Source organism: Lepisosteus oculatus, chromosome 17 (genome assembly GCF_040954835.1).
Source record: "Lepisosteus oculatus isolate fLepOcu1 chromosome 17, fLepOcu1.hap2, whole genome shotgun sequence".
NCBI classification, from domain to species: domain Eukaryota; kingdom Metazoa; phylum Chordata; class Actinopteri; order Semionotiformes; family Lepisosteidae; genus Lepisosteus; species Lepisosteus oculatus.
The window spans coordinates 4,920,054-4,946,796 of record NC_090712.1 but is presented as its reverse complement, the minus strand read 5'-3'; the positions used below and the strand labels follow the sequence as shown (position 1 = coordinate 4,946,796).

At 42.2% G+C, this 26,743-nt stretch overlaps 2 protein-coding genes across 6 annotated transcripts in view; both read left to right on the top strand.

The window, feature by feature from the left end:
• The window catches only part of nid1a (nidogen 1a), a 32,542-nt gene extending 31,406 nt beyond the window's left edge, over window positions 1-1,136 (top strand). The window contains exon 20 of the mRNA XM_069179858.1: window positions 371-1,136. Within this exon, the coding sequence (XP_069035959.1) occupies window positions 371-498 (128 nt within the window). The 3' untranslated portion in view covers window positions 499-1,136. The remainder of the gene's footprint in view (window positions 1-370) is intronic.
• A 9,192-nt stretch (window positions 1,137-10,328) lies between these two features.
• lyst (lysosomal trafficking regulator) overlaps window positions 10,329-26,743 on the top strand; it is an 88,930-nt gene continuing 72,515 nt past the window's right edge. For 4 of the 5 annotated variants that reach the window (XM_069179924.1, XM_069179925.1, XM_069179926.1 and 1 more), the window contains exons 1-2: window positions 10,329-10,579; window positions 11,056-11,335. In XM_069179924.1, coding sequence (XP_069036025.1) covers window positions 11,255-11,335 — 81 coding nt within the window. In that variant the 5' untranslated portion in view covers window positions 10,329-10,579; window positions 11,056-11,254. Of the gene's footprint in view, window positions 10,580-11,055; window positions 11,336-20,851; window positions 21,084-26,743 lie in introns of those variants that run through there. The other variant, XM_069179927.1, reaches the window with a different exon arrangement.

Genomic DNA, 26,743 nt, shown 5'->3' with positions numbered 1-26,743 from the left:
TCCTTACACAGGTCATCAAAGAGCCCACGCAAGGAGCTCACGTTCCTGCTAGTTGATTTTCCAGACTCTGGTCTGGATGCAATTACTCAGGGCAGAAGGAATGCAGGACACATGAATCCTTTTACATCTGGGGCTCACGGCTGCTTGTCTCTGTGATCTGGCGTCTGGTGTGCCTCCTTGTCCTCTCCCGGCTTTCCTGCGAAAGGCGTTTGGGAGAGGGCTTCACGCTGCCCCCCCCGGGTCTCGGGCGTCTTGAATGACCAGCCGGGCGGGGAACCCCCTCCGGTCACACGAGGGGTTCCAGGGGCGATGGTGGGGGAGCGTGTCCTGTCCGGCGCCGCAGTAGCCCTCTCTTCTGCTTCGTCTCCAGGGCAGAACTACTGCTCCGTGAACAACGGCGGCTGCACCCACCTGTGTCTCGCCAACCCCTCGGGCCGCTCCTGCCTGTGCCCTGACAACGTGGTGGGCGTGGGCTGCGTGGAATCAAGCTTTGGGTAGTAACGTGCGAGGGACAAGCTGCCAGCACGGGGGACTTCCTTTGTCTGACTCTTGGTCTCTTGCCACTGGTGTCAACGGCAGCTTTTGCCTGTTACTATACTTACCCAATAAGGCACTGAGTGTGATGGAAACCAGTGTGTTCCAGGTGTTTGTTTTTTTTTTAACACAGTAATTCTTTAAAAAAAACATTTTAGATTCGTTCTGATTCCTGTTTGCCATTTTTAATCCGTTGGAAGTTTTTTTTTATTGTAAATAAATACAACTATAGATGTCTCTCCAGTTTTTTTATTTTTTGGTTTTCCCTCTGGTGCTTTCAGTTTTTTACGGTATCCCGCAGTGGGAGGAGGAGATCTTTAAAGTATCAGGTGTTACTGTGAAGTTTACCCTCTATGGCAGAATGTGAAGTAAAAACTCAAAGACAAAGAACATAAAAATGCAACTAGGTCTGTCTGCGCCTTCTGTCAATACAGCTGTTTGGCACGCCTGTGCGAAGTGTTTCGATGACTTCATCGTGAAGGAAAGGGGTTGAGGCCTTGCATTAAAGTATTGCACACTGACAATCTCTTGTATGTGCAGCTGGTGTAAGAGAGATGTTACGTTCTGTACAGCTACCCAAAAATAAAGAAAGACCTTTTTTACAGGGTGGTTCTGAGCTTTTCCTTTAAGCATTCATGTTCACTGAAGCCCACTTTAACATTGCATTGCACTTTCACACGAATTTCTTCTTTGACATCTTACTTCTGTACCTGAACGTTGCAGGACATTTGAGTTCTACATACCCTCTGGTTAAACAACATGGCACAACATAACACTGTGCATGACTAGTCTTGACCTTCTACATACAGTACCATAGTGCAGCAGTGTTGTTGCTCAATTAAGCAGCTGTGGAAGGACTTTCTGGGAGACTGCTAGTGGTTTCATGGTTTTGTATCACATAGTGTCCTTGAGGCTTGACAGTGGTTCACCAGTCTTTGTGAAAGTAAGAATTACTGGGAAATACTCAAATTCCCCTGAGCAGCTCGGTTCTGCAAAATAAGATGGTGTTTAAGAAATAATACCACTGTTTGTTTTTCCTACAAAAACAGTGTGAGAGGGAAGAAAGACTTGCCAGCCCCAAACAGTCAAGTAGCATGTCGTCCAGCTCCCCTCGACTCACGCGAACATCTCGTGCACACAAGGGGGTGAAGATGGGCCTGTCGGGGCAGTTTCTATTAGGAAAATATGAAAGGACAAAAACAAGGGAGGGGTCTTTCTGTAACTTCAATCTCAGTGTGCTGCTACATAAGACAAGCATTTTTTGGTGTTTCTGTGGTTCTTTGTCATTTATATTTAAGACATCTATTTATATTTAAGACATCTACACTTGCCTGCTTCCTCACCATTTCAAATTCCCAAATTATCTTTTCTTATTTCGATTTATTCTAAGTACTAGGTTTACTTTTTGAAATACTGTTAAAAATAACGAATCTTTGATCCCGGTACTCATTCCCAATTTTATCCTCTGGTCTTAACAACACTTTTTTTAGCGTAGAGAGCACTGTAATGTGCCGGAAATTTCAAAAGTAGTAAAAGCTATTACTGTACTTTGAGAAAAAGAAACACACCATGGTGAGTTCGATTAACAGTTGACAGTGAAAGGACCTATATCTGCTTGATTTAGAAAAATAAACTCTTGTTCTTCTCTATTCCTTTGATTCGCTGAAGGTAAAAACATGTTCTGTACCTGGCACATCGTACATGCCTCATCACTGGAGGCAGTGCACAAAAGAATATAAGAAAAGTCTAAGACAAGATGAGGCTGCCTGGCTCCCCCAGCCTATATAGAGTATCAACTCTACTGGCTGGTACACTTGTTCCAAGCTCCTGCAACTCTCTGTGCACACTAGTGCCTCCTATACTGAGGGGTAAATGCGCTTCCACTTTTAAAGTGGTTTCCACATGCGCTCTCTGGTGAGTTCAGCTTGGAGAATCCATTGGTGACATGACTCAGATTTGTACGAAAATATTCATATAAAATACACTCTTTTCACTATATGATTTAATTGTTCTTGTATGAATCTCTTTCCTGACATCCCTTTTGAAAATGTGTGCATCCCTAGCAGGTAAAGTATAGGGTACTATTGGAGAGCAATTTTTACTGCCTTCCTATTCTTTTATTTTACAAATATAAATGTCCAAATTGTCTCTGAATGTGAATGTAATGTACATTGCTTCAAGAATATCGAAATCGCCTCCTCCGTTTTGCAGCGCTTTGAAGTTAACTAAAACCTAAAAAACATCTTGTAAATTCATATTGGGAAAGTTAGCTGATAAATGAAAATTGCTCTTACATAATCTGGGATGTATGTTTGGAGCCCCCTGGTGTTTAAACGTTATAAACCTTGCTCACTGAAAGGCGATACTTTTAATTAAATTAAAGGTTTATTAGATTTTCCTGAAATCCAAATTTTAAAAACATTTTGTTTTTAAAACTGTCTTATTAAAAAGCCGTTTTTTAGTGACCTTCATACCAGTGGCTCTGAAAAGTGCATAACTACCTCTGGGCTTACACAATGGTGCAGCTGTACAAATGTTAGTAGGATGTAAATAACATACATCACAAACTTTAAATTCAGTTTCTGCAACTATCTGTAACAGCAATTCCCTGAAATGAAATCAAAATAACGATTGTGAAATGGGACTAATTCTTAAAGTACCGTATTTAAATTAGTGATTGCACAAAAAATCTTACATTTCAAAGTGTTTTATATTCTGTCCACTGTAAGGCAGGTATTGTGAATCTATCGAATTAAATCATGAGCTGAATTGATTTTTTAAAGGATGGTTTCTTAATAAGTGGACAAGAAACTAACTTTCACATTTCGTAGCCTGAAATCTATTTATGATTAATACATGTATTGGCAAGAGACGTACAATTAATGTGATATGGAGTATTGCCTGTAAAACAACGTTACTTAAGAAACGGCGGAGAACGTCTCCTGGAGCTCTGAACGAGAAATGCACAAAATAGCGGAGAGCTCAGATCATAACGGAGATCTGAGGTTTTGCGGTCGGAGTTTCTGAATTGCTAACGGTTTCGAGATCATAAGCTTATTACGTGTTTTACACGATGCAACACTAGATGGCGCTGTTTGCTACTCTGTATCCCAAAAGATTAACACAGTTGTATCATAGAATCACAATATGATATCGTGCATATATATATAAACGTCTTGAAGTGTTTCTCTTTGTCTGCCACCTCAGCTTACTGATCGATCTGTGTTATTAAACAAGTCAGTGTTGAACAAACCTACACTGTAAGACCCCACCGCCAGCACAGGTTATTGAACTGGACAGCAATAATAATAATAATAATAATAATTGCTTACGCTTTCTTGGACACTCCACTCAAAGCGCTTTACAGGTAATGGGGATCCCCTCCACCACCCCCAGTGTGCAGCCCCACCTGGATGATGCGACGGCAGCCATAGTGCACCAGTGCACTCCCCACACACCAGCTCTCAGTGGGTAGAACAGAGTGATGAAGCCAATTCATAGAGTGCAGCAGCTCATCTTTAATTTTCACATTTAAACTGCTTGATCTTGGAGAAGAAAATCTGCTATATACACATATTCTTTAAAAACAACGATGTTGTGCCTGCAAGGTGAAGTCGTGTTTTAAAAATGAAAGTAAGAATAGCTGGAGGAAACGATCACTGGCAGTGTTTGGAAGGGGGGGAATATTACAGAACAATTGAAAGAGCACAATGCACCACAGAGTTTTAATTAAGAACACAAGAAAAGTTCCAAACCAGAGGAGCCATCTGGTCCATCTAGCCTGTTTGGTCGTTAGGTGTTAATTGATTGATCGCAGAATCTCATCCAGCAGTTTTTTTTTTTGAAGGAAGTCAAAGTATCAACTTCAACAACTGGGCTGGGTCGCTTGTTCCGCACTCCCACGTGGTCTAGAAGTTGTCGACGACGCGTCAAAACGAGCAGCCTCCTCTAGATCCGTGTTTCCCGTTGTGTATATATATCTGATGTTTCTACTTGCTGCGTGCAAAACGCCGCGCTTGTCTGAATGAGACGTCACCTGCCAAGTGTTTGCCCAGCCGTGACGTCGTTTTGAATGTCCATTGACTGCTTTCTAATTGAAATACTGTGTCTGTAAATTCCGGTTTGCCTTTAGCGAATTGACACATAGCGCTATACCCTACGCATCACAATGGATCAATGTTCTCTTGTAAATCATTATTCTCCATTTGATCTCGGTCAGAACATTCCTGTGGACATGAGTTAACCAGCCAACCCACATCACACCTTTGATCCTCTTCCAGTACAAAATATGAAAATATTTCAACCAAACATTAATTGAGCTCATATATAGGCTTATAGCTCGTCACATGGTGTAAAGACACCTACAGTATATGATAGCATCTACATTGCACGTTACATGATAATGAAACCATTTTAAAAATATTTGATAAAATCCGCTTTACCCCATGCAGAGCTGACGTGCAGACCAGACAGTGCCCATTAATTGGTCTGTTCTCATTATGTTGCTAACTATGAGAATAATTTTGATATCACCAAAGCTCAGACTTCCGTTTGTGGAATAATAAGCTCTCAGGGACAAAGAGATGACTAAGCAGATTGGGTTTTTTTTTCTTCTCTCTTCCTTTTAACCTGTTCGCATCCCCCACACCTGTAATTACATAATCGTCTAAGATCCACGTCTTATATAATCTCCTCGACGTTCAAGACCAGTGTGAAGAGCTCTGTGACACTTCACTTGTGGTCTCTTCACTCACTCCTGCTCAGTCAACCGTGCTATAGCTCTCAGGTCCTCAGCTGCACACAACTGCAAAGCAGGAGTAAAAATCGATCAAATTCAAATGGCTCTCATATACCTTAGTGTGTGCACAGGCCTGAGCACACAGACAGTAATGGGCTAACTCACGTCCTGCAGGCATGTTCTTCACAAGCACATGTTACTCTCTGGCAGACTTTTGCCTTTCAATAATGTTTACCTGTGTTCTCTCTAAATGATGTGCCTAGTTAAATAATTCAGATTCAGGCAGGTGTCAGATGTTAGCATTGAATAAGAATAGGAATGACGTCCTCGCCTGCGAACACGAGCTGTGGGTTGTGACTGAGAGAGTGAGATTGCACAGGCAAGAGGTGGAAATGAGGTTTCTCCCTAGGGCTGCTGGACTTACTCGCCGTGACAGGGAGAGGAGTTTGGCAGACTGGGAGGACAGTGGAGATGAGTCGCTGCTCAGTCCTGCAGGAGGAGCTGGAGATGGTTGCCGGGGAAAGGAAAGGAAATTCTGGGCTGCCCTGCTCACTAGCCTGTCACTACACTGACCCTCAGCAGGAGCAAGGGGCTAGAATATGGGTGGATGCATTGAGGCTATAATACACCAGAGCATATTGATGAATTGAATTGAACGGTTGTGGGGCTCCGTTAAATGTCTACCTGAAAAAAGTTGAACATTTTTTATTTTCATGCAAAATGCATCCTGGTTTTGGATCTTGTTTTTTTTTTTAAATTATTTCTACTCATGCCTTTTCAATTTATTATTTCAGCATGCCAATGGTTTTTTCTCAAGGGTGCGTAGCGTGGGACGTCAGGGGCTCACAAATGTTATAGCCACACGTGCGATAGCTGCATTTTAAAAATGTCTCCAGTCAGTGTGTTGTCTGAAGGTGCGTTTGAAGGCTGAGCTCACACTCAGAGCCTGATCTACTGTATATGTGAGTGATAGTCAGGTTGAAGCCTTAAATGACCATCCCAGATTAAAGTCTTTAACAGACTTTAGTCTTTTCGCATAAGCTGGGGTATGCGAAAAGACGCATTCCTAATGCAAGAAATTGTATAGGGCTAATAAAGAAACATTATTATTATAGACTAGTTTAAATTTGTTTTAGGATACAGTTTTAAAAATAGACCTTAAATTACCCCAAGACTGCACTGTAGTCTGACAGTGCAAGTGAAATCTTTGCCACCTCCACTTTAAGGCAAGCACCTTACAAGTTTCTCCTCCGTGATAAACTGTAGTGTCATACAGAGATGTGATCTAGCAGGGGGCTGCAGGGGGCAGGGGCTGGGGTCACAGTTTGAGAGACAGCTAGCACCACGATCATTCTCACCTTTTACAACTGTAAGCAAACCCGCTTCCTCTATTATGCACCCGCTATAGACAGGAGTGGTACACTATGTGCTATAAATATCCCAGCCACGTACTTCGACCTGCTGCAGACACTTTTTACTTCAAATGACTTTAACAGTTTGCTCTCAGAGAAAACAAAACAGCAAGGCAACACACAGCAGCAGGTCTGTCCCCATGACCTGCGCTGCGGTTGGGGATGACCTGAGCCTGTTCTGTTTTCAGCAGCCCTGTGGTCTCAGGCCTGACCCCATTCTGACTCCGCTTCTGTTTTTTTCCTCAGCTCTCCTGCTTCACACTTCCCTCCCTCCAGACCCTTTAGCGCACTTCTCTTTCTACTGAAAGGAGAAGAAAGTATAAAAAAAAACAATGCATGTTTTGGCAAAAGAAAACCTGCTGAGAACAGGCCTTTTCTCATTCTCATGCATTTTAATAAATTGGTTGATTGATTCAATTCATTGTGATGAGTTCTCATTCTCATCTACATTTAGATGCTCTGACATGTATTAAATAAAGAGAAGGGATTATTATTTTAAGACAGTCTGACAAACAAAATACAATGTAACACAGTCCAAACAAGGCTGATCCTACACTTTTGGTTTTGAAGTCATACATGCAAAATGCTGTTTAGTTGCAATCTAAATTTCCAAATAGTTGTCTAAAAATATCAATTTTACCATTGCAGACTAGTAAAGGCTTGTTTTGCATTTACAGTAAAATAAAAAATAATAATTATACTTCTATAACACTTTCCTGGATACACCATTCAAAGCACTTTACAGTGCCTTGCGAAAGTATTCGGCCCCCTTGAACTTTTCAACCTTTTGCCACATTTCAGGCTTCAAACATAAAGATATAAATTTTTTATTTTATGTGAAGAATCACCAACAAGTGGGACACAATTGTGAAGTGGAACGAAATCTATTGGATTTTTGAAACTTTTTTAACTAATAAAAAAATGAAAAGTGGGGCGTGCAAAATTATTCGGCCCCCTTGCGTTAATACTTTGTAGAGCCACCTTTTGCTGTGATTACAGCTGCAAGTCACTTGGGGTATGTCTCTATCAGTTTTGCACATCGAGAGACTGAAATTCTTGCCCATTCTTCCTTGCAAAACAGCTCGAGCTCAGTGAGGTTGGATGGAGAGCGTTTGTGAACAGCAGTTTTCAGCTCTTTCCACAGATTCTCGATTGGATTCAGGTCTGGACTTTGACTTGGCCATTCAAACACCTGGATACGTTTATTTGTGAACCATTCCTTTGTAGATTTTGCTGTATGTTTGGGATCATTGTCTTGTTGGAAGATAAATCTCCGTCCCAGTTTCAGGTCTTTTGCAGACTCCAACAGGTTTTCATCCAGAATGGTCCTGTATTTGGCTGCATCCATCTTCCCCTCAATTTTAACCATCTTCCCTGTCCCTGCTGAAGAAAAGCAGGCCCAAACCATGATGCTGCCACCACCATGTTTGACAGTGGGGATGGTGTGTTGAGGGTGATGAGCTGTGTTGCTTTTACGCCAAACATATCGTTTTGCATTGTGGCCAAAAAGTTCAATTTTGGTTTCATCTGACCAGAGCACCTTCTTCCACATGTTTGGGGTGTCTCCCAGGTGGCTTGTGGCAAACTTTAGACGAGACTTTTTATGGATATCTTTGAGAAATGGCTTTCTTCTTGCCACTCTTCCATAAAGGCCAGATTTGTGCAGTGTAAGACTGATTGTTGTCCTATGGACAGACTCTCCCACCTCAGCTGTAGTTCTCTGCAGTTCATCCAGAGTGATCATGGGCCTCTTGGCTGCATCTCTGATCAGTCTTCTCCTTGTCTGAGCTGAAAGTTTAGAGGGACGGCCAGGTCTTGGTAGATTTGCAGTGGTCTGATACTCCTTCCATTTCAAGATGATCGCGTGCACAGTGCTCCTTGGGATGTTTGAAGCTTGGGAAATCTTTTTGTATCCAAATCCGGCTTTAAACTTCTCCACAACAGTATTACGGACCTGCCTGGTGTGTTCCTTGGTCTTCATGATGCTCTCTGCGCTTTCAACAGAACCTTGAGACTATCACAGAGCAGGTGCATTTATACAGAGACTTGATTACACACAGGTGGATTCTATTTATCACCATCAGTCATTTAGGACAACATTGGATCATTCAGAGATCCTCGCTGAACTTCTGGAGTGAGTTTGCTGCACTGAAAGTTTGCACGCCCCACTTTTCATTTTTTTATTAGTTAAAAAAGTTTCAAAAATCCAATAGATTTCGTTCCACTTCACAATTGTGTCCCACTTGTTGGTGATTCTTCACATAAAATAAAAAATTTATATCTTTATGTTTGAAGCCTGAAATGTGGCAAAAGGTTGAAAAGTTCAAGGGGGCCGAATACTTTCGCAAGGCACTGTACAGCTGGGGCATTAGGACCCACACAGACTGCAGGGTGAGCGCCCCCTACTGGCCCCACGAACATCTTTTCCAGCAGCAGCCTTAGCTTTCCTAGGAGGTCTCTCATCCAGGTACTGGCCAGGCTCACACCTGCTGAATTTCAGGGCGCTGATAGCTGTAATTTGCAGGGTCGGACAGCTGCTGGCTAAAACAAACTGCACATATATTGTATACAATATGTCAAAATATAAATTGTATTTTTCTCTCAGTTAAAAGAAATATGGTGCAAATGATTTTAAATTCCCAGTCTCTTTCACCTAAAATGCAAGTTTTAATAATTTTCTCCTTAGTTTTATTGCATAGGAAATTTGGATTTTATCATTACGACGGTAGACATATTTCAGCATCCGGTATGTACAGTTTCACTATAGATGAATCTATTCCAGATCTATAACTGTGAGATAATATGAAATGTGTACTTCACATAGTCTGTAAGAGCTGACAGACACATCCATATGCCTTTAAAGAGACACATCTCAAGTATCAGTAAAGTAGACTTTTGAACATTACCTATTGATATATGTTAAGTAGTATCAGTTCCCGACACGGTATGACGATGACGATTAGATGTATAAAGATACAGCTTTGAATTGTCCCAAGGTGTCAGCGCATCACTGTGACTGCAGCAGAGGAGAAGATGAGATGTGCATCTAATTTCCGATTTTATTGTCACTATGATAAATAAATGTTTTGAGGACTGGTGTTCATTTGTGGTCAGATTTTTTTATTTATTTGACGTCCTGGAAAAGAATTACAAGACCTAACACGAACTAACCTACACCTATCAGGAGCTGTTTAGCACATGGACAGGATATGTCAAATAATCTAAAGGTGTATTGATTTGTAATTTTGATATGTAAACTTACAGAAGTTCAATTTTAAATTTATAAAAAGTAGGTGTTTTAAAACAAACTTAAGTACGTATAATTATCGATTTTATCTATATGAAATATTTGTGCATCTATATACATAAACGAGTTAGAGTAAAACACCGGTACATAACAGGATCGATACCGCCTAGCCGTAATCGTTTTGCACGTTATATCAGTCAAAATGCGGATTTGTTAAGAATTGTAACAAAACTCCGCCCTAGAAAGCGGAAAATTTGGCCTGACGAAATTTGAGTGATTGCTGAGGCAGACGGTCTTTTGAAAGAGATGTTCTTGATTGACAGGCGGCAGCGGCGGAGTGACCAATAGGGGCAGCAGACAGCGCTTATGGGCGGTATTTCCTGTGTTGTGTGTTGTATGCCCGTTGCCCAAAGGGAGATGGGTTGCAGGTAGAAACAGCGGAGAAGAAATAGGAGAACTGGTAGGCTGGGATTGCAACTGAATACTGTCTCCCCCCTCAATTCTTCTTTAAACAATTCCGACAGGATGAACCATAGGAAAGCGTGAAAAACGTCGGCCGGAGACGCTGCCGTTGACGCCGCTGTTGGTGTCACGGGACCTTAAGCTTTTAAACGCTGGCTGGCTGTAAATGGGGAGAGCGATCACAGGGTATGTAATTGCGGCGAAATGCTTTAAATCGATCTAAAGCGAAATGCAGTGTCTGTTGCACGGTGTTCGGGCGTACTGATGGGTCCGCGAAGGTGTATTTCTCTTGGCACGTGTCGAGAGAAAGCCCGTGAGCCGTGCCAAAGTTGGGAGACAGGTCGATCCCGGAGGCAGAAAAATGAGTGTTTCAGTGTGCGTGCTCTGTAACTCGCTGCCACGTACGGCAACTGTATATTTCTCTCTTCTGCAAGGCGTACATGTAGAAATTCGCCTACTGTTCCAAGGATGATGATGATGATGATGATGTTGCCTGCTTTCTTGTGACCCCCGGGAGGTGAGGTACGGGTTTAGGGTTTGCTGTCAGCATCCGCAGTTTGGTTAGCACTAGCACGGAAGGGAAACGCTGCGGTTAGCTACGAGCTACTGTACGCTGTCTAATTATAATGATTATTATGTTTTTTTTACTTTCTCCTGAACAGTTCAGCCGTGTGTTCGAAGAATAAGCTCGGTGACGTGGGGAAAAACAACCCCAACCAGAAGTGAGCATCGACCCCCCCCAAAAAATGTTGAACTTCTCTGCGTCACCCATCTCCCCGGAGGCTGTTCGGCTCGGACTACCATAGCCTGACATCCTTCTACGCGAAGAGTGTTATTATTTTTGCTCATCCTGGGGCTGGAATGGCGAGTCGGCACCTGATGAATTTGTCCCAGGCGTGGGACAAGTACATCAACTGCAGGACGCACGGAGCAGACCTACAGGTAGGTGATACAATCGAGCTGTCCCTGCTTGCATGGGGGGGGGGGGGGAGATTCAGGTTGTTCTGGTTTGTATTAGTGGCTCGTAGCTGATAAATCATGCTTCCGATGTCATTTGGCGTAATAGGTCGTCTCTGCCCGTACCCTCCCATTGCAGTTTTAAGTTGCTGCAAATTCTGGACAACGTGGCTAAGCTCGTACCGCGTCTGAATCGTTGTGTGCTTGTGAGAGATCCTGGCTTATGTGTTTGAAATTAAACGGCATTTTTATCTGATAATGACAGTGTCATTTATAGCAATTCCTTTTCAGCAGCCTAGCTTAATCTCATAACTGTTTTGTTTTGCGGTCAAGATATACAGTAAGTTGCATTAGGTATTAGATCAGTTACATGCTAAAAAAAATCCTGACTAAATTATCTTAATGTCTTTTGGCACGTGTGCGCGTATCCTGTCGCAGTCCGATACTGCAGGATGAAATCACTGTATTTGGGAAGAAATCTGTGGTCATGTACTTCCGAGACCCCTGCAGTGAGTCAGTGCAGATGATGGGACAGGCTCATTTGACTAACCACCAGCTCAGAAGCGCAATGAGCGCAATTGAGGATTCCGAACTGTCCTGCGGTGTTAATCCTTTAAGTCTCGCAGAGTCTAAGGTGCAATACCGTTTGTTTGTTTTTTCCGGCAGGACACCTGCTCATAATTGCGTGTCTCAATCACAGATTTGTTTGAGCAACTCACTGTTGCTGCAGCAAACCCAGCTATGATTGATGTGAGGTGATTGCTTTCGTTGACTTTGTAGTAGTGGACACCCAGTTCTCTGGGCACTGTAAGGCACTGTACAGTACAACAACATTTTTATAGTTGGAGTTTGGTACATTTCATTTTCTTATGTTATTTAGCTATAATACAGTACATGGGGTTATCGTAAAGTAATAAAGGATACCTGGTTTTTCGATTTCTAGTCATAGGTTGGATTTATAATGATGTCCAGGAGACATTTGTCTAGAATATAGTAATTTCTTTATCCAAAGTCGGATCGTTCTCCACAGCTTTGCCCTTCAGTCGGCATTCTCTTCTGTATCCAAACCTTTTTCTAAAACAGTTTCCTCTGTCTGGACACACTGGATCAGATGAGTTGCACTGGACCTCCCTGCTTCTGGTTTTGCAACCAAAACATGGATTGGTGTATTCCACACTCCCTTGTGCTTCCTGTTGTAGGTGTATGATTCTGTGCTGGGAGCTCGAAAGAAGTACATATTTTTTAAATTGTAATCCTGACGTGTAAAAACAGGATAGAAAAATCAATATAGTGAGAGGAAAGTGATGACACTCAGTCATCTGCCCAGGCCAGCACTCTGCTCGTGTGTCATCTCTCCTCCGTCCTGCCTGGAAAGCTGTAGCTGCAAAGCTCTGCTGTGGGTGCTGATGTTGTGCCTGTGAACAAGCAACCAACCCTCATCTGTCCACCCAGCTGTTTGAGTGGGTTCCAGCTGTGTGGTGGGTAATTCTGTGATGGGCTAGAGTGTGGACTTTACCTGAACTGTATAGTGTGTTTCCTGCGAAGAGACTACAAGGTAACTAGGAACAGTGGTGGATTTGTAGTGTTCATAATTATTTTAAGGCTTTTTTTTTTAGTTTTTAATGCGAGAAAATGGTTGAAATTAAATTATAGTGCTGTGTTCTCCAAAGGGATACACTACTGCAAGGATCTCATTATCACGTCCCAACCTTGCTCTCTGCCTATTTTTCAACGAAGTCTTGCAGTCCTAGCACAGACTGTGGCCTCGTTCTGCCTTATGTATTCTTAAGGTGATAGGAAGAAGCATCCATTAAGATGCAAAACGGCTTCTGGGGAATATAGTGACTTTGCTGCAGCTCTGAATGACTCAGTCTGCGCAATGTGCATTAGCATTTGTGTTCCTTTTGTGCTGCTACCTATAGGGATTTTATTCCAAACTGTGGGAAAAATAGAAAAGCAAAAACTGGTGTAAAACCCATTGTGCAATAGTTTCTAAATTTAAATGAACACATCCTTTTCAAGGTAGTCAAGAGACTTTGGAATCATCACATTCTGCGGACCTGATAAATTTGACATCTGCACCATTATGAAAGAAAAGACGCTTAAGCCAGCGTCACACTACACGACTCGGCACAACTTCTAGTCGGAGAGCACGTCAGGTTTAATGACTGCAGTTGCTGAATCTCGCTGCCTTTTCTGTCCTAGAGGGTGTCAAATTATACGACTAGGAATCGCAGGGGGTGGCTAATCACACGATTCCCTCGCGACTTTTCATCACAGTTCCAGATATCGCATTGCGCCGCTAAAGTACGGCCAGGTCGCCTCATTCCGGCAGCCAATCACTGTGGAGCACAAGAGGAGCACCTGCACGAAAGTAAACAAACAACATGGAGAACAAACACGTAAACATCTTGAAAAGTGTAACACAGACATTGTTTTCCACAAGTAAGCACCTTCAAAAATATAATTCTTCTTTATAAATATAGAACAAATTTACAAAAATAAAACACAGTTCAAAATATAAAACCCCTTTAAAACGAATAATGTCAACAAATTAGTATTGCACTGTAACGTGTACTATAATGGGCACATTATCTCACAAGTACACATCTGGCTCACTGCCCACCCCTACGACTTGCGACTCGCTACGAGAAAATCAAACCAGTTTGATTTTGTCGTAGCGAGTCGCAGAGAGTCGTAGGGGCTGTTAAGAGTGCTATGACTGAATCGCTGGGGGTGTCACACTACACAACTGACGGTCACGGGCGCGAGCTGCGACTCTCTACAACTCGCTGTGATTTTCTTACGATTACTAAAATCCTAGGAAAAGTCATGCAGTGTGATGCCGGCATTATCAGAAATGTGATTAATCCTGGTAGGGGTTGTAGTAACCCAGAGACAATCCCGAAAGAACAGGCCACAGACGAAGGACCAGTCCATTGTACTACCCACATGCACATACCACCACCATGCAGGGACCAGGTAACCTCAGCCACATGTCCCTGGGAAGTGGGAGGAAATGGGAACTCCTGGGGAAGACCCAAGTGAACATGCAAACTCCACACAGACCGACGCCTCTAGCGCTGAGGCAGCAGCACCAACTCCAATTCCATGGTGCCAGTCGGCAGGGCCTGTTTTCTTCTCTGCTTAACAGCGACAGTATACTGGGAAAGTCTCTTTTACAGAACTAGACATGGCTGATGAAGAGTACACACTTGTGCACATTATGGGAAAAGCATTTTATGTTGTTTTTTTTAAAGATCAATCAGCCTGACCATAATTTTTTGTAATGCCAGGTGGAACTTTTGTCTTGAAGTAGAGCAATTTAGTGTGCAGGGGTTTTGGCTCTGAGTGTAGCTCTGTGTAAGAGCAACAAGTTTTATAAATAGTTGTGTAGTCCTATTTGGCATGAATCATGTCCACACTGTTTCCTGACCAGACCAGTGTTGTTTTGTTGGTTGTTCAGTCCTGTTAGAATTCTGCTTCTCCTTATTCGTTTGCTTTACATCAGCCAAGAACAACCAGAGGAGCCCGCTTTGCTAAGTTGTCAGAACTTGTTAAGGATTGCTAATGTGTTGGGATGTCTGAATTCATTGAGTGGAAAATGTGAACAGGTTGCCAAAGGAAAAGCTCCATGTTTGTGTTTCTTTTAAAAATAACCACAGTGCTGCAGATTCCAGAACCAGCCCCTGTGTTTTCTTGAGTGTTTTCAGAATGTATCCTTCCTGAGTGAGAGTTACTGTACGTTCAGGAAAGAAGATATATAATGGATTCATGAAGTTTTGCACACAGTAATGGCATTTCCTCGGATGTGTACAAAAGCTAACCAGCTGAGAAACTGTGCATCATATTGTTCAGGTCTTATGATGAGCTTCTAGCCAGAGGGCTGCACAAATGCAGAACTACTCTTCTGAGGAGGGAAGTCTTGTAAGACCCAGCTTGTGAGTGTTGGTGGCCTACTGTTTTTTAAACATTTTAAAATGTGAATCAAATGAATAAAGCATTTTTCAAAGACTTCACCTTTATTTAAAGAAAATAGCAATGCAGTAATCCACAATACATGACCCAGTTTAATTTTTGCAATGTTAAAATATGATGAATGCTTTGACAGTTTTGTGTTAAGAGATGGAACATTTATTATCATTTATTCCATAGTTTTACAAATTCTGGATTAATAATTCCCAGCCTTTGCTAAACAAAAATCCCAAACATGGTTTTCTGCAGTGGCTCTTGAGTTCCAGTCAGTTCCTGAAATGCTCACCAGAGTATTTATCTAAAAGAAGAGTTCTGCTTCAGAATACTGTATTTTGGCATCATTAACGTGTCAGTATATGAGCTGAGACTGTTCTAGCTGTGGATAAATTAATACATTAAGAAGACAACTTGCATTTTTGTTATATTGTAATTTAGATGCATATAAATCTTTACAGTATGTTTTTCTTTATTCACGAGAGGAGTTTAAAATTACACAGGCAATAGTGGCTCCATATCAAGTAATATCAGGTGTTTTATTGAAAGGTCAGACTTATCTGTGTTCTTACAGCGATGTGTTTCTCTCATGCTATGTTTATGAGACAGCAGGTGCTATCTGTGAAATCACCTTTGTAATGCAAGGGCTCAAAAGCTGTCATGTTTTCTCAGTGGCAGATATACTTGAATGCAGTTTTGTTTTATAATGGTTGTTCATTTAACTGTAAATATTTAATGCAAATCTGCTACAAACTATTCTACTACAGTATACAGATGTGTATACTCTGAAATATGAAATGTATTTGTAGTGTAATATTAATGTAATTTTAATACAGTAAAAAACAGGATTCTTACTCTTGTTTTCATAGTGTCTTGGGTCATAAAAAGTAGACCAGCGTGGATAAACCTTGTGAGATACAGATTGTCAAAGTGGCGAATGGTGTGTCACCCTTGCTTGTTCCTTCCAGAGACGGAAAGCACAATATGTATTTATTATGTGAAGACTGTGTATTCGCCTCTGCATTGAAGTTAAGTGTATGTTAATTCAACGCATGCAGTCTCTTAAGAAAAGCAGTTCATTTCCAATTTGAGAAATTTTAGAAATAAAACATTCTCTGTGAATGTTTGGGGTTAACACAAAAATAGATTAGTGGTGTGAGACTGAATGTGCTGATTATGCAGGGCACCCAAGAAGTAATGATGTGCATATTGTTTTTATAGCTGTGAAAGTCAGATGTTATGCACATTTGTGGAATTCCATGTTTCTATACAGATGAACGTAAAACGTCTAGGAATATTGTCCACACCTTGTATCGATAAACACTTGCATGAATATCATGCCTCGGTCTTCTTTTCTGCATCTTATTTTCACTGTATTAATCCACAGAGAAGATACTGTGGATTGTTCTGCTGTATTGAATGAGTACAGGCTAGATGTGGTTACTCTGGGTAGTTGTTTAGTTGGACATTTGGAGCAGTGGGATCACTGGTGAGTAGCTTCATGCAGGAGTATAAAACAGTCACCTATACCCAAGCAGCAAGGCCATGAAATGAGATCAAATGCAACTAGTGGTATAAGTTTGATTAAATGTGAAATGTAAGTTGATTGAGTGCATAGTGATATGTTGATACACCTGCTTTCAGGAATCAATATTATGTGCTTGAGCTCTCATAATGTGAGGTTTTTATTTAAGATTCAGTTAGCTCTGTATTAGAGCTTCTTGAAAATGAAATTCTGCGTGTTCACACATTTAAGGAGAAAAATGAAAGGCTTGTTTAAGAAATTGTTCAAGTCACGGCTAAAAATACAGAGAACCACTTACTTGCTCTAAAGTAAACTGAGACAGCTGTTTCCCAGGAGAACAACTTTGCTCTGTTCTTAATGTCCCAAAATACCAGTGCCAGTCTCTACAGCAGAACTTTGCTTTTTCAGAAGGCATTGGGATGAATGACTCACTTTAAAATGTGCTGCTTATTCTGTGATTTCTGTATGAAGGCAAGATAACATCGCTCACTAGTAAGCAGTTTTATGTCATCTTTCTAATTACATGAATAAGGCAGGAATATGTTTAAGCACGTAATTACTTCCGTACTGTAAGTGAATAAGGTGAATTTCTCAATTCATCCAAACACATTGAGCAGTTCTTGTCTTTTGTGTGATAGTTGAGAAGTTAACGTGGAGGTCAGTAATGAGATAGTTAATCCCTAACTTCATCTATTTGTCATTTAACTGCAGGAACATTTTTCTCTTGAGCTGGCCTTGATCAGACCCTGCTGTGCTCTGGAAGGTAAAAGCAGTTGATGGGAATCTTTGCGGTCCTATACCCAAATGCACACAGAAAGATAATTCACAGTTGTGTTTCCGGCCAGCTCCACAGTCTGGTGATCAGAGTTGCTGTGATGTAGGCAGTGCCATCTTTGCTATGCGGTTACACATTAAGGTCCGGACTACTTGGTCACTGAAGATTCCAGGGCATTTTTGAAAGTATAGAGTGGGGTGTCAAACCCTAGTGTCCTGGCTGAATTACACTCGAGGCTTTCATGATCTCTCTAAAGTTCCCTAAACTCAGTCGGTCAAGCAGTTTCTCCCTTGATCTGATTTGCTGTGTGGTGGGGCTGCTGGTGAACAATGGCTGCGACGTGTCACTCAGGTGGGTCCAGAATTGAGCGGCGAATGATGTTCGTCCCCTCCTGTATGTAAAGAGCTTTGGGATGAAAAGTGCTACATAAATGCATAGTTATTATTACTCTAAACGGAACGTAAAACTGAGATACTGATTGTCTTTTCTGTGTTTAGCAACAGAAGTCGACAGTGTTAATATTTTGTTATTCATGTATTTTCATCAGAAAAACATACAGTACTGCCAGCAGTCAAATGAGCAAGATGTGCCCAATGACCATGGTTTGTTTTCTTTCGGCTGTATCGTATCTGTACGTGATGAACCCCAGCTGCGCCAAACCCGGCAGACTGACTCGCGAGACGCCGTGAAACCACGAGCCGTGCCGGGATCCTTGCACTTGTCCCGTGGTGTTGGTGTGGCGTGGTGAGGGGTGACTGGAAGTCCTGGGGCTAGACAGGATGCTGGGAGACGGTGAGTCGTCCTCACATGTTTTCTCCAGGCGTCGGTGGGCAGGCTGTGCTGGCATCCCGTGCTCCCGTGAAATATAAAGCGTGAAATCCGTGCTCCTGCTGGCCAGGACGAACTCTGTCTTCGTGATTTCTAGTCTGTGGATGTGCATGGGCATCCGTGCCCGAGTTCAGCAGGACCCTGATTCAGGCCCCGGGGCAGACTGGAATGTAATAACATTGCCTTCTGGCTTCAAGTCCTTGTTTTGTTAAAAACATTTGGCTCTTCATCATTTCACAGATGAATATATTCTTTGGTTTAAGGCCAGTAAGAAAGAGGTCAAAATGCTGTTAGACTCTGACAGTGCAAGGTCAGGTGTACCTGCAGTCTCCAGATGGTTGCCAGTTCGTGACGTTAATTTATTACTTATCTAGACTGCTTGGATATCCAGGTGTGAACTGGGTAGTGTCTTGGAGGAGAAGTCATTTTGAAGTTGAGCTCTTGTTACCCCCGAGTCAGCTGTTCAAAAGCGAGCTGACAGCCAGCTTCTGCCGTGTATAAAATGTCATTATTTATTTGCTTTTGATTTGTTTTGCCTGTCGGAACGCCAGCAGCTCCTGTTTCTAAGCCTAGCTATTCCTCAGCTCTCTCTTTTTCAGCTGTAAGAAGGAAACCTTGCTTCAGCGTTTTGTGAAATGCTGATCTGTGTCTGGTTCACACCTTTCTGCACCCAGCAAGTTTGGTTTTAATGACATGAATGATTATTTCTTTTAAAGTAGTCATTCTGTTTCAGCGTACGTTGGTTCTGTAATTAGAGCAGTGAGCGTGCTGTACGTGTAATTTAAATAAAAAATGCTATGTCAGTGGGCTACTTGGAATGTTAAATTCTGACAAAATGCTGAAGGATGGCCACTTTGCATCTTCTGTTGCCATGGAGATTACGTAAGCAGGAGGACACTTGGGTACCAGCTGCTGTGTCTTTATACTAATTTACATTTCGCTTGGTTTTGTTACTGCTGTGGGCAGAGGCTCTTATCTTTTTTTTTAGCTGGAGGCTCCTGTTCTTTTCACTTTTATCCCTTTAAATAAGTATTTTGTTTAAGATATCTTGTGGGATGCCTATCATTCTGTTTGACTTCCCTGGGTTTGTTGCCAGTTGCTGCAAACATCAGTGTCCTGCAGTGCTTTTTGGTGCTAAATCAGTTTTCCATAGATCTGCATAGAGTAGAGAGGAACTCATTCATGTAGTGAGCAGACTTGCATTGCTCTAACACTTAAAGGTGGAGAGGTGTTCGAAATATACATGGTGTTTTCTTCCACACCTGTAAGAAGACTTGTACAGCACAAAGTAAAATTAAATGTATTTCTTGTAAAATCTGCACAGAATCGCAAGTTCTCACTTTGAAATGAAAATTGGAGCCCCATATAGTTGTCTGTCCATTAGACATCACACAAGGCACTGAATAATGGAACCTTTTAGTGTAATGGTCTTTTGTATTTAAATCCCTATTGTGGTTTTCCAATTGACAGTCTGTGTGATAGAATATTACATTTGATAATTATGAGGTTTTAATAAGTTGTATGGTATGCCAGAATTTTTATGCAGTGCTTTAAACACTTTTTGTTTTCTTTGACAACAGGAGATGTTGGGACTGAAAGGCCAACAAATATTTTTAACTTATTTTCCCCAATAAATAACTGAAACTGCTTTTTTGGTGACCTTGCATATGGTCTTGAGTGGTTGCTGTCGTTTTCCTTGTTTTTACCCTTTATTAATCTTTAGAGTGCATCTGCTTGTTATTCATTAGGGTTTTCACAGACCCTGCTGGGTGACAGTCCTCACAATAGTATCTGCAGTAACGGCACAGCGCGCCTTCTTTAGCATAGCAGCAGAACAGCCAGAGGATTTCCTTTAAAAACGGAAGCCATAACGTCAATTTTGTTAGGATGGCTTTCGGTTCTTAAAGCACCCTTTTTTCTGAGACTTCTCTTCTATCTGAAAGCAAACTCCTCAGCTTTGGACTGGTAGAGAAAAGAGGACTTTCTTGTCATGCTTATAAATACGCAAGATGGTGTAGATTTTTTTAATTTAAATCTGTTTGCATTCTCTGTTCTTTCCAGGACCTTGTGAAGTAGATGGTGCCTTTTACAAACGTGAGAAAGGTGGAGATGAATTCAATTTCTTTAACCTGTTAAGTGAAGCTCGAAGAATGTTTTTCCCGTATGTTAGTCTTTACAGTTGAAACCTGTGATTCTGCTTCAGATAAGGGGAATACTTTGCCATCTGTTTTATTTTCATTATGGCATGGCTTTGTGCAGTCTAATAAATGCCTTTTAGAGTCTTGCTGCCGTTTTAGCTGACTGCAGAAAAGATGCAAGCTGACATTTGAGAGTTTCATAATCAATTTATGTGCTTGTAGCTTTCACATGCGGTGAGTCACTTTCTATCAGTGTTGTTCGTGTGACCTATAACAGACAGCTAGGGGAAGACATTTCCCCCTAGGAAAGTTGGCTTTTGCTTGGTACAACACCAAGAGGAACTGTAAATAGTAGGATAAAGACCTCCTTCCTCATTTTCAGACGGACAGTTCCCTGCTTCAACACAAGATTCTTATTTCACCAGTATAAGTGTTAGATTTGCATTCTGGTGGATGTTTAACTAAGAACATGGTGCTCTGTGTGGTGGATTCAAGCCTGTGAGTATAATTTAACCTTTTTTGGGTAGATTCCTTGTCTTGGCTATTTCACATACTCAAAACAGGGTAGAACCTCTACGATCATTGCTAAGTTAAGTTAAACATGATTTTCAGTTTTTTGGGGGGCTAACATTGAATTGACAGTAACAATTATCAGGCATTATATTATGCCCTTATAATCTATCTCTGTGACATCAACTGCCTTCTTCTTGAGCTCAACTGGATCCCTTCTTGAATTAATTGGTCTAAATGACCTCTACAGCTATCTAACGCGTTACCTATGAGCTCCCCATGGCCAGGAGAGAGTAATTGACTTTGACATGACACAGATTTACTCTACCTGTGCGTGAACAAATATCTCCCGCTTGTTATGCAAGAAAATGGCCACAATATAGTTACGCTACGGTAGCTGTAAAGCTGTATTAAATGTTTACATTTGTAGAATATGTAGGCAATTTCTCAGGTCCAATGAAATAAGATAATTTACGTCTGTTGCTGAAATACAGTAAATCACATTCTTGTATAGTACGATACATGTTTAATGTAACTAAAACAGTGTTTCTCTTGTTGTTGCGCTTAATAGATCTGGTTTGTTGCACATAATTTGTTCTCATAGGTTGTCTTGTCAAACCTTTAAACTACTGTAAGGCTTGGCTAATTTAAGTCCACTCTGCCCTGCCTGTGTAAATGAAATAGAAGTGGCAGAACTTCTGGCTCCTGACAGCTGGAATACTGTAAGCGATTATACTCCTCAAGCGTCATGTGTTTTATTTTGTGGGGATCGAGCAGGTCAGAGTGCCAGGAGTTCGTTCAGATGCACATTTTGTCGTTTGTGAAACTTCAGACCATTTTTTTTGTAGTTCTGTTTTTTTCTTTAAAATGTTTTTGTTTTTTAAGAAGGGTTGTCTGAAAATAAAAACTACAGCAGAATCTAAAGGGATGACTCTCTGCGTCTGCTATTTTTTTTTCCTGCTTGCGAGACAGAAATAGTTGTCTGATGAACACTCTCTCATGCTGCTTGATGGTGAGAGGTGCTGTTATGCTTTCTGTCTAGAGGGATTTCTTAAGGGAATTCTTTGTAATTGTATTCTGTTTTCAAAGGGCCAGCAGTGGAGCTCATGACATTGGAGCCAGTTTATCAGAGGACTCTAATGATAGACAAGACATGTGACTCTTCTGGCTTTCAATTTTTTTAAAATGTTGACCAAATAGTCCAAAAAATCATATTTGTTTTGTTATACCTGTTCAATTTTGGATTAGCTGATTATGTACCAGATTACGGCTCTGAACCCCCTGATGGCACACAGGAGAGAATGAGGAAGTGAAGACAGACATTCCTCTGAGCCACCCACCTTCCAGCCAATCATATTTTTATACGTCACAGGTAGCACAGCCCCACACCAGAAAAAAAGGTGCTGATTGGAGGAGAAGCATGCCCCTCATTGAGAACACAGGAAGCCACCGGGGGTGCATTTTTTTCAGAGAACTAAGAGAGCTATAGTCGACTATTCCCATCCAAACCTCTGTAGCTGCTACTGGGATAATCCCAGTTACAGTTGGCTACTGACTTGGCATGTGGTCAATCCACTGTCAAGGAATGTTGGTCATCTAAGCTAAAATTGCTTAGCTGAGAAATTAATAATAATAATTGCTTACACTTATATAGCACTCTTCTGGACACCCCACCCAAAAGTGTTTTACAGGTAATGGGGATCCCCTCCACCAGCTATTAGTGGGGAGGAGAACAGAGTGATGTAACCAATTTTATAGATGGGGATTAGTAGGAGGCCATGAGTGGTAAGGTCCAATGGGAAATTTGTCCAGGACAGCAGGGTTACACCCCTACCCTTTTCCAGAAATGCCCTGGGATTTTTAATGACCACAGAGAGTCAGGACCTCGATTTTACGTCTCATCCGAAGGACGGTGCCTTTTTACAGTATAGTGTCCCCGTCACTATAATGGGGCATTAGGACCCACACAGACCACAGGGTGAGCGCCCCCTGCTGGCCCCACTCACACCTCTTCCAGCAGCAGCCTTCGTTTTTCCCAGGAGGTCTCTCAGCCAGGTACTGACCAGGCTCACACTTGCTGGGCTCCAGTGGGTTGCCAGTTGTGAGCTGCAGGGTGATATGGCTTGCAGGCACTTTGCTTAGTGATATCTGAATTACCACAGGCACTGTCTAGTTAATAGCATTTACCCGCTTGTCCAACTTCCTTTATTTTTACTGTCGTACTTGTTTGTATTGAATGTGCTGTGCCTAAAGCTTTCTGCATGGGTGTAATGTATTCGCGGACTCTAATTAATGTGTAATTCAATCTGTTCAAAGTTTACATTTCACTGGCTCTTAGTGTCACTTAATCGTCTTTGTATACTGACTGGACAGCTGTCAGTGGGATGATTCCCACATCTAACGGATATGTCGGCTGTCAATTTAATTGATCAGTAACATTTGTGCTTATTCAATCTTTAGAAAGTGAGAAGGATGTTTTATAAAATGATTTTCCACTTTTGAAAGCGGATTTGGTTTTGTGTGTTTTGTGTGTTTTTCACGCCCAGGACACTTTTGTTTTTCGTGAGAAATTGAATGTGGAACATTGAGCGGTTTGACACCTTTCAGTGGAAAAACTGAATCTACCGAGGACTGCACATGGTATAATCATCACATGCAGCACCAGTCAGCTTCGTTTATCTCAGAGTGTCGTTTCTGTGAATCTAGTCTACATTCGTTTGGCATCATAACCATTACAATGGGAATGATGGCACACGGAGCATGATGGGAGTTGCAAAGCAGCAAAGAAGTTTTCCATGCTGTGCGTTGTTAGTGATGTTTTCACCGTTTTTTTTTTACAGAATTCTTCTGTTGTTTTTGCATTACGATAAAAGAATATTTTAGCAAATCATTTGGGGTGCTGAAATACAAAAAGGACCCGCACCGTTATTACGCTCTGCAAAAATTCATTTGCTAGGAATCCCCAAAAAGAAAGCCAAGCCACCTGCATACCATCGCTTCACAAGAATACCAGTGTAAAGTGACAGCTTTATTCAAAGGACCGTTAGGAAGAAAAAACATTAAATGTGTTGATCCTCTCCCGTGAAAGGGCATGGAATGCTGGAAGATGGGGAAAAATCCAGGCATGTTCTTTTTCTTGCTGAGTTTTAAAGAATAAAAGAGCCTTCCGACATGATCGCCCTGCATTTAACTCCTTTTTCTTGTTTGCCTTGTGGGTTTGTTTGACTTTCTCCAACTCGCGCAAGAGATACGATGTAGAGAAGAGTCTGCCAACAATAGTTCTTTGATGACTGCACAAGTGTGCACAGTTTTATCATGATTAGTGGATTAGTGGGTTAGTGGATGATATAGCTGGCACATCAAAGACAGTGGCTACAATGCACAGAATGAGACCGAGACAGAGTGTGTTACCTACCAGCTGCAGCACTTCACATGCAGTAGTTAGGTTTGAAAGAACTGTTTCTTAATAGAAAAGAAAAAGGCATTTTTGTTGCCCTAACGCAGAGAGTTGAAAAAAATAAATGAGTACTGCTGAGTTACCGTGGGCAAGTGGTTTTGGAGAGCAGGTGACTGGATTTTATTAATGGTTAGATGAGTGCAATAAAATGTCCTTGGTGCTGAGAGGAATGCTGTCCATCCCAGGGGGTTAGAAATGGCAAGAGCTACTGCAAGCTTTGCCAGCCTGTCTCCTTTTCCACTTTCTTGGCAAGAACCATGTGCAAGGACCGGGGGCAACTGCAGAGATGCCTCTGGAGAGAGGAGGTCAGGCTCCGAGGGGGCAGACAATTAGGATAATGACATTCTTGGAATCCTCCGCGAGTTTTTGGCTCCGCTGGGCAACGTCAGGTGCTGCTCGTGTGCAGAAAACCGCAGCGGTGTCGTGAAATGCTTTCGCAGGCATGCGGGGGTTGGGGGTTGTGGGGGAAGATGGAGGGGGTTCATTAACAAGGCTGCCAGGGGGCTGTGGGGGGGAGGAGGAAAACTGCTGCTGGCTTTTACAATCGGAATGAGAGATTACTTGGAGGGAGGGGCGGACTGAGGGCGCCCACTGAGGGTTTCACTGCAGCGTCTGGGTTCACACCCAGCCAGGAACAGGCTGTTTTGTGAGGGGCGCCCTCTATCTGCCACACTGGGAAGTGTTTCAGCACCTTGATTCAGCTGGCCGCCATGAGCCATGATGATGTTCCCGCGGAGGCCTATGTACTGTATTTGTTTACTTCTGTTTCAGTCGGGGTGCTGATGATTTGTTAGGCCTTTGATGGTAGGATGGGCCAAATATACCTTTCTTTCTGAAACTGTGGCAGTGTCACAAAGCACAGTGTATTCTAAACTGGGCACAAACGGTTTCCACGTCAGAATGAGCGAACAGTTCATCTTTCCGTACTGCTGGCTGACTCCATTTTCTCCTCCAGTCCCAGTGTGGTTTTTCAACCTCTAGATTTCTGGTTGGTCAGTTTCCAAACCATAGCTCGAGGGTTCGTTGAGGTGTTGTAAGAGTTCTGCATGCTTTTCTTTTCATTTATTGAGAAATGCTTGGTGACCACATCATGTGATTGGCCATAAAAAAAAAAAGGCACAACCGTTTTTCTTTTTCAGAATGGAGCTGCAGCAGTGGCGCTCCTCCATCTCATGACACTCACAGGAAATACGGAGAAATACGGAGCGTGGGGCGACCCTCATGACACTCATCAGCAGTGTTATCATCTGCAGAACCATGAAATAGAATTGTTGTCAGAAATAAATCCTCGCATTCCACTGCTGATGGAGAAACTTAATTGATTTGCAGCTACTCTTCTGAGGTTGATGACTTGAGTATTCTGCTTTTCAAAATGAACAATGAACCTTCTTCGATACATGCATTTGAACGGATGGAGTAGGGGAAATGAGCACCATTTGAAGTTTTAATCATCCAGGTGGGGCTGCACACTGGTGAGGGAGGGGAGTCCCCATGACCTGTAAAGCGCTTTGGGTGGAGTTTCCAGAAAAGGGTTACGTAAGCGTAACGAATGAATGTAAAGTGGCGAATCCTTGATCTTGCAGAACGCTTCTTAGTGGCCCACAATGTAAAATGGCTTTGATCGGCAAAAAAACTGATATCCCAGGACATTTGAAACAAATAGCAAAATGTTTCTTTCTGCTTAGTTTCTCAAGCCAATTACTAATGCCAAAATTTAACATGAAGATATAATTTTGTTCGTAGATTCTTTACTTCATTACAGGTTTTAAGATGCAGTACCTGCTTCTTGACCGCCTGTACAAGACCCCTCATTATAGAGTGACCTGTACACATTTGTCTCCTAATTCAGAAGCAGATCCTTGTGTAGAACAGGCCTGTGCCAGAGAGACAGTTTGTCCATGGCCAGGGCTGTGTGAGGTGGGCTGGGGTGGTTTGTATAGTTCCTGCCTGTGCTGCGGCTGTTCTGAGTGTTAAAAGACAAGCGGAGAGTTTGAGGCTGTCCTGTTGAGGGCCGCAGACTGTTCTGAAGAAGAGGAGGTGCTAGTTGCGATGTGACCTCGCCTCTTTGTGGTGGTGCACACAGATGCCCCTCTATCCTGCTAGCAGCGCTGCTTGATGACCGAGATGGCAGCGATTGTAGGGCAGTGGGTATAAAGTGTGTGGTGTGGCGCAGGATGTGGTGGCACTATTT